At 42.3% G+C, this 16262-nt stretch overlaps 1 protein-coding gene across 10 annotated transcripts in view; it reads left to right on the top strand.

Moving 5' to 3' along the window:
- The window catches only part of SYNE2 (spectrin repeat containing nuclear envelope protein 2), a 330412-nt gene that overhangs the window by 287778 nt on the left and 26372 nt on the right, over nt 1-16262 (top strand). For all 10 annotated transcript variants that reach the window (XM_055435962.2, XM_055435961.2, XM_055435957.2 and 7 more), the window contains 3 exons: nt 1795-1950; nt 4393-4551; nt 5232-5398. In XM_055435962.2, coding sequence (XP_055291937.2) covers nt 1795-1950; nt 4393-4551; nt 5232-5398 — 482 coding nt within the window. The remainder of the gene's footprint in view (nt 1-1794; nt 1951-4392; nt 4552-5231; nt 5399-16262) is intronic.

Below are 16262 nucleotides of genomic sequence, written 5' to 3'. Positions count from 1 at the left end.
GTCTAGGCCACTGGAGAGATATATGTTGACCAGAGTCCTACCATATGGATACATATGTATGCGTGTGTGCATAATTGTCAGCATGGTGAGTATAAGAAGGAAAAGGACAGAGGGGCCGTGAAAGCGTAAAACAAGGGTCCCAACCTCATCCCATGACTCAGAGAAGGCTCCTCTGAGGAATTACCTGTGTCTGAGACCTGCAAGTGTTGGTAGAAATTAACTAAATACATCTGGGAAAGGAGAAAGGTGAAGAACTGGGTAGCATCTCAGGCAAGAACAACAAATTTAAACATAACTGGGAATCATAACATAACTGGGAATCATTACACATATTAACTTGCCCCCCAAATACATAAAACTCGATACCAAACAGTATGTGGAAAAAGATAGTCATTCCTTTGAGGACACAATGTGGCAGTTTTTATTAAGAATCCCAAAATGTCCATATTCAAAAGTTCTATACCTGTTAATTATCCTTTCAATTGTGGGAGAAGACGGGGTATCCAAACCAAAATTGATTTAAACCTGGCGGTGGATTACTTACACCTGCCTCCCTTTTGGGCAGGCGTCTGAGCCCGCACTTTTGATCAGGAAACACTGAAGTGCAACCATCTTCCGGTCTCTAGAGTCAGTGAATGGTAAACCTCTGCTTGTGGCTTGCCTGCTTCATGTGATGAAACTGGTAAAAAAGTGTTCCGCTGCAGAACCTGCTTTCATCCACTTTACTAGAATCGTGAAGCTAGAAGTAGGTAACGGACATTTAAAGTGATGATTTCTCCTCTGGAAAAGATGATATTTCTTAAATCTCCATGCAACCTTTAAAAAGAACCCTCCGAACCATTTTATTCAATGTAAATCCTTGTTGGCAAGTTCATGCCAGTGTAGCTTTTAAAACTCTGAAAATCAATCAGAATTAACCCATTTTTACTGTTGCCACCCCTCAGACAGATTACTGATGTAAATTAAATACTCTCTTCTTTCAGATTTCAATAGACAGGTATGAATAGAGACCCTTCAAATGTGCCAAAATACAGAATACAAGAAGCACAATAAAAATCTGGAGGTCTCTTGAACATTTGGGCTGTTTCATTTTACCTTCTCTCTCATGAAAGTAATTACTAGATTAAGTCCTAGAATTCAAAAATGTTTTAATTTGACAAATTCTTCATTTAAAAAGAAAAAAATTGTTTCCAGAGCCAGAGGAAATTTTCTGCTAACCCATCTCTGGCAATCATTAGGGAACAATTTTTTTTTTCCTTCAATTGTATTTATTCTTTTTGAAAGTTAACCAAAATGATTCGCTTAACAGAAGCTGTCATTATATGACTGCCACGTAGCAACAATGCATTTCTTAAGGTGTTTTTAAAAGTAGGGAAATCACCTTTTATACAACATTCTGTAACACAGTTTCAGAATTAAGTGTATGTAGGTGAGAGAGGTTGTTGTGAGACTCCAAAAATTCTTTACTTTCCCTTAAATAAAGGTAAAGACCTACTTGACTTTAACATAGTTAAGTATAGAAAAGTCTGAAATACCTGAGGAAGTGAAAATAAAGGTAGAAAAGAGTTCTGCTTTGAGAAAATAGGTGCTGAGGAATTGGCCAACCACAGCCGCAGAGGCTGGCCCTGGGCTGTTTCTCATTCAGAAGGTCCCGCCCCCTTTCCTGGCCTCCCCTCCCCCAGGGTCCAATCAAAGGATTAGCCTCTACAGGTTTGGAAACAACAGCAGTTTGAGTTGAAGAGTTTTCTTTCCCCCCCCCCCGCCCCCCGCTTTCTTTCTTGTGTTTAAATGCAGGAACTAGAGAAGTCTTTAGCTAACTGGACTCAGAACTTGAAAGAACTTCACACAATGAAGACCGACCTAACCCAGCACATTCTGGTGGACGACGTGATGGTTTTGAAGGAGCAAATAGAGCATTTGCACAGGCAATGGGAGGACCTCTGCTTAAGAGTAAGTCAGTTAACTGCAGGGCACGGCTCTTCTGAAGTTTATTGAAATGTCTCCGAAGGCCAGACAAAGTAGAAAGGAGCTTAATTTCATTGAACCGGGAGGCCCTTTTCAGTTGGAGCCTGGGCTGGCGCTGTTCCTTGAGAAGGCAGCAACAAGGTTTAACAGATTTGACCCTTTGTTTCTCCAGCACTCAGTGCTGGAACTTTGCACACTCTTAATGAGCTTTTTTTTTAAAAAAAAAAAAAAATCACCTTCAAAGTGGGGGGAGGGGAGGATTGCGGTTTTGAGCAGCTGTGTGCACTCTGCTGTCAGTCGTGTAGAGATGACAAGTACCAGTCCTTTGAGAATCAGAACTTCAGCAAAGAGGGCCGAGCTGGCCTTAGTGCTGTATCTCTGCAGTATCTGTTCTGGGCCCAACAGACAGCAGGAGTGGTCCTGAGTGCCAGGCTCCAGGGCATTTTATCTGAGCACTCTGCATTCATATGCAATCCAGTGTTTATTTCAAGTAGCTGGCTTTTAAAACTCTCTGAAAGAAAGGGTCAGCTGCTACACTTAGTATCTCAGTGAATCACTTATACTTAAGAATTGGATTGTAGTTAAGGTATGACAAGGTGTAAGTAGATGACAGGATCAGGTTGGAATTGAAGGGTTCAAATAGTTCTTTGTTTTAAGAACATTTAATTCTAAAAAAAGTTAAGTCCTTAATCTAATTTTTGTGAATTAAGAGATGTACGTAGAAGTTGAAAATTCAGACACTTTGGAGTGCATTTTAATAAAATAAGTATGTTTTTCCTTCTTTATTTTAGTATTTAATATTCATGATATACCTGTCCTTTTAGAATTTTAGAATAGTCCTTTTAGAATTTTAGAATAGTCCTTTTAGAGTATTTTAGAATAGTCTTTTTAGACTATTCTAAAAGACTTTTAGTCCTCTAAAAGACTAAAGGACTTTTAGAATAGTCTGTTTAGAATTTTTATTCAAATTTTATATAATAGAAAATTGAGAATATGTGAAAGGAATCCTAAAAGCTAAGGAAGAAGTGAAGACTGGGGCCCAGATGTTCCTAATTGTTACCATCAGGAATCCAGTCAGAATGATGCTATACAAAATGCCAGGATTTTTAAAAGCTAAGATGAATAGATGCTGTGAAAAACAGAAATACAAAACTTGGGTTTTTAGCGATAGTTTTTTCAGCCCTCTGAACATATTTGGTTGGGTGGATGTAGAAACATTGGCTATTTTTGCTTCACTCTGAAAAGAGCAGAGGTTTTTTTTTTTTTTTTTCTTTTGTGCATAGCTGAAAAATCTCTAGGAGTTCAACTTTGGTTTCCCCATTTGTAAAGTGGGATGTTAAAAGTTAACCAAAAAAACTTTTAGGTTACCCTTTTTATCTCTAGGATTCTGCAGATTTCTAAGACCTGGGAATACTTTTGTACATTTAAAGAGGCTGATTTGCATTCTTTAAATTTAAATTTATTTAAGTAATAAATTTGAACCTTGGAAGGAGGAAGATCCTTTGCTGATGTCAGCTTAGGGGTTGCTTCTGCATAACAGAGCATTGGGTATTTGGGGGTCAGCCTGCTCACTACAGACCAGTATTTGATTCCATTTCCATGGTTTCCATTCAGAGCAGTGGTGCATACTGGGAAGGTGGATTAAATGAGTGATATGCATTTTTAAATTTTTGCTTTGTTTTTGAAATATACGACTCAAACATTTAAGTGATGTTAATTTTTGTGGTCCATTTGCACTGTCTGCATAAGATTTATATTGTGACCGAGATGATTGTTTTTAAATTAAACAGGTGGGACATTGGCCTTAAGTAAGAATAAGGACTTGATTATTTTTTAAAAAGAAAGGATTTGGATCATAAAACGAAAAAGTAACATGTAGCAAGCAGTAAATAAATGTATACTTAAAGAATTAAGAACAGAAGAAATTTAGGTGATGGTTAAAATACATTCACCTAAACTTCTTGTTTCTAATTTTTAATAAAATGTGGTAATAATAAATTGAAGGTCACGGCAACCCACTCCAGTATTCTTGCCTCAAGAATCCCATGGACAGAGGGAGCCTGGTGGGCTACGGTCCATAGGGTCTCACAGAGTCAGACACGACTGAAACAACTTAGCAGCAGCAATAATGGATTACCGCATTATATTAAAACTGTTTTGGATAAAGCTGAATCCTTTTGGTCAGTTACACTTCAGGTACAATCTTTTGTTACTGTCGCTTTTTAAGGCATTTATCAGAGGTGTGAAACTTCTGTTGACGTCAAACCCTAGGTCTTTAAAAGGCAAAAACATACTATTATATTTAAGTCCTTGGGATCACTGATTAAAGTGAATGGAATCTATAGTCCTTTTGATGGGGGGTGGGGAGGAAGAGAAACTCTTTCCTTCCTACCTATACTCAGCTGCCAAATGCATTGTCATTTCCAGGTGGCTATACGCAAACAGGAGATAGAAGATAGACTCAATTCATGGATTGTGTTCAACGAAAAAAACAAAGAGTTGTGTGCCTGGCTGGTGCAGATGGAAAACAAAGTTCTCCAGACAGCAGATATTAGTATTGAAGAAATGATTGAAAAGCTCCAGAAGGTGAGCAGGAGTCCCCAGAGGGGTATGGTTATGACCACCATGGTCTTCTCTGCCCTTTTCACTCTCAGACTCAGAACTGTATGCAGTAGGCACGTTTCCAGTGAGGTGGGAAAGGTGGGCTGTCCTTGGTGGGCAGGGTGCTGTGTACTAGGGGGTTGCTTTCTCTTGGTTAGGAAGAAAAGGGCTCACGGCTTTTTATGCCTCAGTTCACACCCCATGTGGGTTATGGTTTTTCTAACTGTCTTGTTAAGATGATCCCCTGGCCAAAGGAGAAAGACCAACAGCAGTGGGGCTCATAATTGTGAAGTGGTCACTGATTCCCGTAAGGAAAGGAAGAAAGAACCTTCTCATCACAGTCACCCCAAATGCCACTCAGTTAAACCTCAGGAAAACTCTTGCTGATATATTAGGCTAATTTTAGTCCTCAGCTCTCAAGTGCATTAGAGTAACTCTGTGAGGGAAACCAGGGCTTTTGAATTAAGAAAGTAACTACTGCCTTATGTATTACACATGCACCGAATAGGGGTTGACTTTTTAGCTGCTCACTGAAGGGTTGCATTAACAGGTGAGAGAAGTGTTTTTATTTTTTAAGAAATTTCAGGAGGCACAACTGTGTGTATCTGCCAAAGAAATGAATTTTCTGTAGTGATTTCAGCTTTGTGTTTTGGTGCCTATGCCAGGACTGCATGGAAGAAATAAATTTGTTTAGTGAAAACAAGTTACAGTTAAAGCAAATGGGCGACCGGCTGATCAAGGCCAGCAACAAGACAAGAGCAGCTGAGATCGATGACAAGCTCAACAAAATCAACGACCGTTGGCAACATCTTTTTGATGTCATTGGCTCAAGGTAAGGAATGGCCTAAAAATGGGTTCCTACTCCCTGGCTACAGTGGTTACCTCACAGGTCTCGAAACTGAGCCCCATCATCCTCTAAGGTAACCCAGCAGTTTTCTAAACTTACAGATAAAGGTAGAGCTTGATAAAAATGAATGGAAATTCTTATTTTGATATTATAGGAGGATTATATTGTAGCATGGTGGTTTAGTCATGAAGTCGTGTCTGAGTCTTTTGCGATCCCATGGGCAGTAGCCTGCCAGGCTCCTCTGTCTGTGGGATTTCCCAGGCAAGAATAGTGGAGTGGGTTGCTGTGCCCTCCTTCAGGGGATCTTCTGACCTAGTGACTGAACCCAGGTCTCCTGCATTGCAGGCAGATTCTTTACCAACTGAGCTACCAGGGAAGGAAGGAAGATAAACCAAGTATATCTCACATTTTTTTTCTTTAGCTTAAAATTTCACATGACTTAGACTTGGTTTAAATGAGAGTTGGTCCTTGAGGAGGAGGTATTATTTAGAAATTCTAACACTACCTTAAGACTTGTGTGAAGTCTTAAGATGAAGTTATGCCTACCTGTTCTTGCTTGTGTGTGGCAAGGGCAAGTAGGTCAAGGCATTGGCTTGATTTTCTGGGGGCTGCTTCTGGGGGTCCCTGAAAGTTCCCCTCTCCCTAATCACCACCATCAGAAGAGCTGGGCTCTTTCAAAGCAGGGCCACTCTGCAGGTTTTTGCTGGGTGTGCTGGGTCCCCAGTGGGCATCTGGTCCTCAGACGTGGAATCTGGAGGCATGGCTGTGACTGTAAATCAAGCCTATCCAGTGCTTATCAGAAACAAGACTGACCATTTGATCTCCCCTCACAAATAATGATGACGATACCACCCAGAGCTTCTAAATGTTTTCTGTCTTCTCTGTGCAAACAGAGACCCCAACCAAAGTGTTTTTCAGTTGTAACCTGGCACACAAAGAACAGTCACCTGGTTTTGGGGCCGTTCATGCAGCTTTGTTTGCACTGGCTGTGCAAGCTATTACATAATAGAATGCTCGCATATTTTGACCACATGTAGAACATGGACTGTACAGGAGAATCCTGTAAGATAAATGAAACAGTGGGGAGTACAGAAAATAGAATACTCTTACTAATCCTTTTCTTTTACCCATTGTTTACCCTAAACCGTAAGTGAACCTGGCTCAGTCAGCAGAGGCACCAGGCCACGTGCTGTGAGAATTACAGACCGGAAGTGCAATAAGATGAGTCAGTTAATGTTACTGGGAGAAGATATGCCAGCAGCTGTAAAACCAAGTGGTCTGAGAACTTAAATCTCATCTTTCTGGAGTGGGGGTGGGGATTGGGAAGAACGTGATGGAAGAGCAGTGTTCCCAGATGGTCTTGATTAAGGGGGTGGGATTTGAGTGTTCCTGGTGGCAGAGAGAGAGAAAAATGTATTTTATAAGCAAAAAGGTACAGGATAGGGCAGAATAGAAACTGTTCAGGAAATTATAAGAAGCTCCATTGGCTCAGGTATAGGAGATGAAGCTTTTAGAGAGGTAGGTTGGAGCTGTCTTCAGTTCAGTTCAGTTCAGTCGCTCAGTCATGACTCTTTGTGACCCCATGAATCACAGCACGCCAGGTCTCCCTGTCCATCACCAACTCCCAGAGTTCACTCAAACTCACATCCATTGAGTTGGTGATATCATCCAGCCATCCTCCTGCGCCCAATCCCTCCCAGCATCAGAGTCTTTTCCAGTGAGTCAACTCTTCGCATGAGATGGCCAAAGTCTTGCTGCTGCTGCTAAGTCACTTCAGTCGTGTCCGACTCTGTGTGACCCCACAGACGGAAGCCCACCAGGCTCCCCTGTCCCTGGGATTCTCCAGGCAAGAACACTGGAGTGGGTTGCCATTTCCTTCTCCAGGCCAAAGTCTTAGACAAGCTTAAATCTCAACTAAAGACTTGACCTTCTAAATAAAGTCTGAGTCTTTCATGGTTTTTTAGCAGCTGAGGGTCTGTTGAAGATAAATACTAGAGTGATTTGGCTGGCAGCATAACTTGGGCTAAATTTAACAACTCTCTACTACCAGTTGAGGGGGTGGGGGGGAAATCTATGTTAATCTATGGTGATAACTCAAGTAAGAGCACAGATTTTGAGCTAGTCCTGACTTTATCTGACTTCTACCTACCATGGAAACTTGAGTAGTGATTTAACCTTTCTAGGCCTCAGTTTCTCAATCTACAAAATAGATCTAACAGCACTGATTATGGAGAAGGTAATGGCAACCCACTCCAGTACTCTTGCCTGGAAAATCCCATGGACGGAGGAGCCTGGTAGGCTGCAGTCCGTGAGGTGGCTAGGAGTTGGACACGACTAAGCGACTTCACTTTCAATGTTCACTTTCATGCATTGGAGAAGGAAATGGCAACCCACTCCAGTGTTCTTGCGTGGAGAACCAGGGATGGGGGAGCCTGGTGGGCTGCTGTCTATGGGGTCGCACAGAGTTGGACACGACTGAAGCGACTTAGCAGTAGCAGCACTGATTATATCAGAGTCCGCTGTGTGAATGAATGACAACACATGTCTTGAATTTGTCACAGGACCAACACATAGTGAGCATTTACTGAATGGTTACTATCATTGTCTTTCCCTAAGAAGACTTTAAGTGGCACGTTTTTTGAGTGTTCGAGGATTCCCTTGCTTTTGTCTAACAGTGAGAGGTCTTTCTTCCATGAAACCAGTATCTTTGTCTTATTTCCAGTGCTTAGAACAGTGCTTCAGATAATTTGTTGAAATGAATGGATGTTCTAGGATGTAAGAATGTGATCATTTCTGTTGGGTCAGTTGTGTCTGGTATGGCTTTGTCATCACTGCCTTTATCTCCTAAGTCGTCTTGGGCACCTGGCACTAATCCAAGGTATGAGGACATCATACCTGTTCTTAGATCATTCAGGAGCAAGATCTAGATTCTGCTTCCTGAGGGCTAGAGTGATTATGCATTCTTACTCATGTGTGCTTTGGTTCTATCACTTCAGAGTCAAACAGACTGCTTTCCTCCCTCATCTCTAACTGCCTGTCTTGAGCCAGTTGCATGGTGCGAAAGAAGGAAAAAACAGCCAATGAAATTTCAGTGGTCTTTCTAGAAGGAGCAAAATAAGGAGTTGAAATAATAGCAAATATATTGGCTGCTGGCTATATTCTTCACAATGTGCCTTTTATATCTGATTTCACATGGTCATCACTGTAATTCTGAAAGGTAGATGCCATTATCCCATTTTACAGATGAGGAAATTGAAGCACTAAAGTAACTTGGCACGATTGCATAGTCAGCACATGAGGCAACCAGGATTTTAACTCAGACAGTCGTGTTGCCTCCTTGCAAACCCAGACCCTTCTGATTTGTTCTACCAAAATGAGTAGAACATGTTGAAATCCATTCAAAACTGAGGAACTAGAAAGGAATAACTTATTTTACCTTAAAGCAAAGGCCAGGGTGAGACATATGACTGACAGTCTAGGAAACTTAGTTAACGTGACACTTCAGGTGAATCTGTGGGTTGAGGCAGCAAGCTTGAACTTGCCATAAATTGACCTCATGTATTAATAGAATTAGCTCCTTGTCTAATCACTGGCACTCATCACATCACCATCAGAAAAGCAGGCGAGCACAGGCTGCAGAAGTTAAACCACACAAAGGAGAACCTGCAATCCTGCAGGGTCCATTAATAACCTCATTTGTCCAAAGAATCCTGGACATCATTTAATCATTCCTGTCCTGCTAACAGTGTTCTACTGCTTCATTTCTGTGGCAGGAGACAGCGTCTTTTGTTAAAAATAAGATTTGGAGGGAGACCATATACAGGCACCCAACTTCATGACTTTAAAATTTTAACTATAGCCTTTAACTTCAAAGCTGGAGATAGTTCAGAAATCCAAGACCTCAATAAATCAGGTTGGAAAAAGGCCTACTGTTTTGGGGTTATTCTCAACAAAATAGAGGTAGGTTTCAAAAGAACTGACAAAACATGAAGGACAAGATTAGTTCAGTGCACATTAAATTTACCAGTCATTTCAGGTAGTAGGCTCCATTGTGGGGTGGATAGGGTGTGAGTTTTTTTTGTTTGTTTTTTTCAATGCCAGGCTTATATATATTATTTTATTTCATTCTTGCAAGAACCCTACATGGTCATTATTCTCCAACTTTCAGAGAAGGACGCTGTAGCTCAGAGAGGTTCAATAACTGAGCCAAGGGCAGAAGCGATTCTACCTCGGGCAGGGCGGAGCCACGGTCTTTCTATTCCCCTGCACCATGCATCGGAGGAGCTCTTGGCTCCTTTGAGACCTTTAAAGGTATATGATCAGAATTTTTCTAAAACCTGGAATTCAGTATAGACTTTACTGTTTTCTCTGGAGCAGTGGTTCTCAGATTTAAACATGCAGCAGAATCCTTGGAGGGCTCCTGAGAATGTGGATGGCAGGATCCCACCCCCAGAGCTTCTGGTTCCCTAGGTAGGGGAATGCGCCCATTCTCAGGGCCGAGAATGCATATTTCTAGCACGTGCCAAGGTATTGCCAGTGGTTCAGGTCTGGGGATCACAGATGGAGCGAGCAGCCGGGTGACTTGCCACAGAGCGGACTTGCCGCTTCTGGTAACCTTGTGGCCTCTGTAGCGTATCTCCTTGTTGATGAACCGTGGGCTAGATTCTGGATGAAAACGCACCAGGACAATGATGGGTTCGTCCACATACACGTGTGTGGTATCAATGTATGATCCGGGAGGTGGGGGGAAGGTGCTTTGACCCAAACCACGGGTTTTCCCCTGCATATATAGTGTTTTTCAGCTTCTGTAAAATTCTCAAAGCAAAGAGTCTAAAGGATACATCTTCTGAAATAACCAGATAATCAGGGGAGCTGCGGTCCCTAAGTCAGTCCGAATGTCGATTTGCTCACATAAGGTCACATTGGCTCTGGTAGTGGTTTAGTCGCTAAGTTGTGTCTGACTCTTGTGACCCCATGGACTGTAGCCTGCCAGGCTCCTCTGACCATGGGATTCTCCAGGCAAGAATACTGGAGTGGGTTGCCATGCCCTCCTCCAGGGGAATCTTCCTGACCCAGGAATCGAACCTGGGTCTCTAGCATTGCAGGCAGATTCTTTACCGACTGAACTATGAAGGAAGCCCCTGGTGTGGGCACTAAAATTCACAGAACTGACTCTTCATCAGAACTGCTGCAGGAGCTTTTAGCATTCCTCATGGGCCGCTGGGTGGCTTCTTACATTTGTGACATCTAAACTCTTATCAAATATGTTATTAATTTCTTTCATAGAAAAGTCATTTGAAGCACTATGTATTTTTTGGTGAATGGTATGAACCCAGGCTGATTTGATGACATATTAATTATATCCTACTATGCTCAGTGACAGATTAAATGAGTTAATTTTTTTAATTGTAGACATTGACTATTCCTCTTGTCTATGTTTTCTTCGATAATGTCATTGAAAATTGACCTAGTGAAACCTGAATGCAGGAGAGATGGCTAAGTTACAGAAGTTGTTTTTCAGAAACAGTTAAGGCATAGGATGTTGGGTGGTGGACCAAGGGATGCAGAATTACCTTGCTTCAGCAGCACAGACTAAAACTCTGAAAAGAAGGTTCTCAGCTATCAACAGGACTGATGCCAAAGAAAGCTTCAGCTCAACACATAATCTCACCTATGTATACCCTTGATTTCAGAATCCCAGTAGCTAAACTCCTTAAAAATCTACCTCCTTTTGTTTCCCAGAACCTCCACCCCCCTTTCATTAATCAGAGCCTTCTCTGTGCCTCCTGAAGCAGGGGCCCTGTGTCCTCAGTGAGTCATTGTCTAGTTGTTCATCTTGGTGGAGCCTTTTTGGAGACATGGGGTTAGTCTTTAAAGTTTTAAAGACTTTTCTAGCAGCCTGTGAGGATAATCTGGTGAAAGCTTTGCATGCCTAAAAGAGAGGAGACAGCTGAGCTGAAAGACATACCCCAGAGTATTTCCATTGGTATCCATTGGGTGTTGGCATCATTGGTGGTTTTAATTTTCTTTTTATCTCTGTTTAGTAAATGTTCATTATGGAAGAAAGAATACAGTAACTTTTTTCTTTTTCTTAAAAAAATGTCATAAATGTTGTTACCTTTCTTCTAATCTCTCTTTGATGGTAGCATCATATAATAGACTTGGCATCCTTAGACCAGTGTTATGAAGGAGGGATGCATTCAGACACACTACGTTATGGTCCCTTTGTAATTAGACTAGATAGCTCTCCTGCAAGATCAAGTCCATGAAAAGACTTTTTAATGAAGCATAAATTTCCTACCAATGTGAAAAGCCCACCTGTTTTATATTAGTAGCAATTAAAATGTTGTCATTTAAGCTCAACAGTTATTACCATGGCAACTTCATGTTAAGATTGTTTTTCCATCCCTTGAAGAATGGGCAAGGAGACATGTGCCTTTTTAAACTGCTACATTTTTCATTACTCTCCATTTATCTGTATATTCTCAAGGTTACTCTGGAAGACCAAACAATGCTGCAAGTCATAAAGCTGACTTGCTCTGGTCTTAGCAGGTTGCCTGATTTAGTGGGACTGGAAAGACTTAGAGATTTTTAGCACAGGGAGAGCCAGATGTGAGGTCGGCCTCCCCATCTCCTTTTTCCTTCCCATCAACCCCATCGTTCCACCTCTGGAGCTGGCGGCTGCTGCTCTCAGGGCCGGCAGAAATGCCTTTCTGAGGGTCGGGGATCTTCCCCAAGGAGACAGCAGCCATCACAGGGACAGTGAGCCTCAGGAACCTGGTGTCCAGCAGCAGATAGGTCCGGTGTCTGAGTGGTGGAGGTCACCATGCACAGCCAGGCATGTGGACACAACTTAGATGCTGCATTTGAGGGAACTATTTCCAAATCTGTACTCCTAATTTCACTGGTTTAGAATGTGCTTGCTTTGTTCAAGTGGGGATGAAATAATGACTAAATGTTGGGCTTTAGGGATCCATGAAAAATGATTGATATCATCGAGTCTCCAAATAAGGCTGAGACTGAGCCTAAAGAGGCTTGGACACAAACCAATAGTAGAGCCACTCAGGATCCCGTCAAGAACCATGAATAGGGGTGTGGAGGAATTTTCAAATCTTCACATTATGGTAAACCTTAGGGGGAACTAGCAAAGAAAACTGAAAAATTTCTTCCTCTGCAAATCTTGAACTCCTTTTGTAAAACAAAATAGATTTTTTTTTTTTTTTGCAAAAAAGCAAAGAAATGGACTAAATAAAATTTCTGCTCCTCCTCAGCCAGGATGCACAGGACTGAAAAGGCAAGGCAGAAAATCTCCTGGGGCAATTTCTTCTTTAGGAGAAAACCATTCCCGTTGGACCTGGGGGCTTCAGATTACACCGTTGCTTCTAACCTGAAACAGAGACATTTAATTTGATGAGAACAGAAATCCTCCTTTCCAGCTCCCCAAATCTAAATGTTTCTTCCCTGGGTTTATAGCACTTCATAAATAACCCATAGATAACACGGGGACTTTCTTCCCTGGCGTTGCAGTCCTGTATCGTCAGAACAAAGGCTGTGTGTGTGAGAGACAGGCAAGGGCTGGAGATGTTTGTTTACTGGAAGGGAGAAAACTAAGATTTAGAAATCGCAGTTAGCGGGGTCGCAGGTCACTTGCTCGCCTCTGGGCACTGTTCTGAGGTGGCCGGCGAGGCGAGCCCCTGGGAGCCGGCGGGAGGGCGGCCTGGGGAAGATGCAGAACCGGTGAATGGAGAGGCCGCCGTGCGGGGGAGGGGCCGCCTCGTCCCCGGGAGGTGGAGGTACAGCCGGGAACTTGGAGGTTTCGCTCAACCTAAGGAATGATTTTTTCTCATCAACAGTAAGTGCCATTTCGATCATCCGCTCTGCATCTGGGAGGGGCGGCTGCCGTCTCTGGGTGTCTCCCATGTTCGTTACAATAGAAATGACCTATGAGATGGTGGCTGCGGAGTGTGTATGTGCTCGGCCATCGGGGGATGGGTTCTTTCCACTGTCAGCGTGCCGAGCCGTGTCTGCAGCCAGCCTTTGACAAGCTGGGCAAGAGAAGTGATTATGCAGTGGGGAAAATGGAAGTCCTCCGGCTTCAAAGAGGCGATTTGCTCAAATGTGATGTCCCTGCCCTCAAATCAGGGCTTCAGGATCTTGGACTACTTGATTATCTTACTACAGGGCTGGTTAGTTGTTTACAAAGATGCAATTATGCAGAATTCATACAATGTTTTTAGCAACTGACAGCTGCCCACGAGTCTGAGTGTCTGTTTTAGTACAAATTCATATATTCAACCATCTCAGTTTTCCTTTTTAAGTTATGCAGTCCACATTGGCATGGGAATTTTTCCAGCTTATGTTGGTCCAGGACCTTAATCATTTAACTGTAGACCCTTTTGCATGGAGAAAATAGGGCTGCAATGTAAGCTCTTCCATATACATGAATTTGATATTTAAAGCTTCCCTCACACATTAAGACTTGAACCTGACTCATGAAGTGATGTTTATTTACCTGGCTTAATTTTTATTATTTTTGAGAGAGAACAGGGTTCGTTAAGTATTCAATTCCCATCCGTCGCTAGATGAAGATAAACGGAAAACTTTATTCACCTTGATTATTTTCTGAATTTCTACCCACAAGCCCCACAAAAGAACTTCTAAAATGTATACTCTTTGGCAAACTTCTTATCTTGTTTGATATTATATAAAAATGTGTTAATTTTATTCAGGTCTTCCAATAGTTCATATAGGTTAAAAACTTCCTCTTTGTACCTAAATATTTTGGTTTTCCAGTCCTCAGAACTGGAATTCAGCTCAGGGAATTGTGTTTATTTTTTCCAGAGAAACATGATTTGTTGAAATATGTGTATGATTAGTATTAGTCAAGCGCATCTGGGGTGATCCATGGGCCAGTGCCGAGATGGTGAGCTACTCAAGCTGCCTGGGTGGTTGATGCAGTCCAGAATTGTGCTTGCTTCCCTTTGCCAACAGTCTGTTCTCTGAATGGATTTCCTTGTTCCCAATATTAACTCGAGATTTAAAATTTTCCAAGAGCAAAATCAACAAGGCCTAACTAGGAGGTCGGTTGCCTGGGTTGGCAAATGATGTGTACTTCCTGACCTGGGAAAGGTGATGATTAGATAATTATATTAGTGTCTGCACAGAATAGAACCATACAGACTAAGCAGTACATCTGATGATTCTCAGAGTAAGTCTTAGTATGATAATCTGAGGAACGACATTCATTTATACCACTGGGCATTTGGGGATATTTGGTCAGAGGTTGGGACATAGAAGCAGGTTAAGTCCTGACTGATTGAATGTTTTGTAGCTTCTTTTGTTTTCCCTCCCACCCTCTCACTTCCTCTTTTTTTTTTTTTTTGCCCCAAGCGTGCATGTGATGTGTATGCTTGGTTTGGAGTTTTTCACATGTCGAATATAGAACCAAAGCCTAGGAGCGTGTATGACTTATAGTATACCAGCAAATTGTCTGTGGCTGGATGGCTCGAAGGTGCTCTGATCTTTACCTCTTTCCTTTAAAATGTATTATGACCATCTCTTTTATGAAAAAGACAAGTTTGAAGGGGTGTGTGAATGTCACTTGCTCATTCAGAAGATATTTATTGAGCACTTCCTATATTGTATTATAATGTCAACTTATTCCCAGGGGTCATGATCTAATTTATCTTGGAATCCTCAGGATCTTCAGAGGACCCCAGACAAAGTCAGTGGTTAAAGTTTATTGAAAGGAAATCATGAAGGGGTAAAGTGGGCACTCAAAATGCAGCATTTAGTAGGTGGGTTCCTGCCCCCCATTGTGTCCCGAAGCCCGGTCTTATTCCCTGACGGTGATGAAAACCATCCAGTACCCCCTGTGCCCCCCCCATATATGCACATTATCACGTGTAGGTTTATATGAGCCATCACGAGAAAAGTGCTTAAGAACACCAGTTCTGGCCAGATTGCCCAGGCTGACATCCTTCCTCTGCCATTGAATGAGTATGTTACCATGGCAAATTATTTAACCTCATTGCCTCAGTTACTTCATCTGTCAAATGGGCATGATTCTATGCTGATTTCACAGCACTGTTGTAAGGATTAAATGAGTTAACTACTATATATAAAGCACAACAAGCCTGACACATATAGATGTTGGCGTTTCTGTAGATGTTCCATTTTAGTAATATGGTTTGTGAACTATAAAGCATACCCAATGTAGGAATTTTAAAAGAATGGGATAACAGAGAAGGTCTAGTATTTTATTCCCACGCCTAACTGGTTTGGACACCAATGGGCCTGAGCCCCATATTGGGCACCACTGGCCTGGAGTACCATAGTCCTGGGGATGCCAAGCTAATTATGCATCCACCTTCCCATATTCCCCCCTCTACTTGTTGCATACCTCACCCTTAACAGGATTCAGGATCACTGCATCTTGCTCTTTTTGCTCCTAGGTTATTTCATTATTTGTTAGCTTTCTTCATTTAAAAAGTTGCATTCTAGCCCTTTTCTTTCAAAATAAGGAAACTGAGATCTTTATGATGGAGTAGGGTCAGGTGCTGGGTGAAGCAGTGGGGGCTGCCATTCTGGGAGAAGAGAAGGGGAAGGATGGGGAAGCAGGAGGTGCTGGCCTGAGCACTCTCCCCACCTACAGGAAGCTCTCAGGGCCGGGCTTCTCTAGCTGTAGCCTCCCAGGAAGGTAGCCCTTTGCAAACTACATGCAAGACTTTGTCCCATGGGGCCTGGGGTTCCCAACTGCTCTGGCATTGTATGTTCTTTCTGTTCCCCAGGCAGTTAGGGTGACAAGACATTGGGGTGAGGAGGGTGTAACTCTAAAGCCAGGGGAATA

This window comes from Moschus berezovskii, chromosome 9 (assembly GCF_049115385.1).
Source record: "Moschus berezovskii isolate FMDL1 chromosome 9, NW_MosBer_1.0, whole genome shotgun sequence".
Taxonomy (NCBI): domain Eukaryota; kingdom Metazoa; phylum Chordata; class Mammalia; order Artiodactyla; family Moschidae; genus Moschus; species Moschus berezovskii.
Note: the sequence above shows the minus strand (reverse complement) of the source record. Positions and strands in the feature narration are given on the sequence as shown.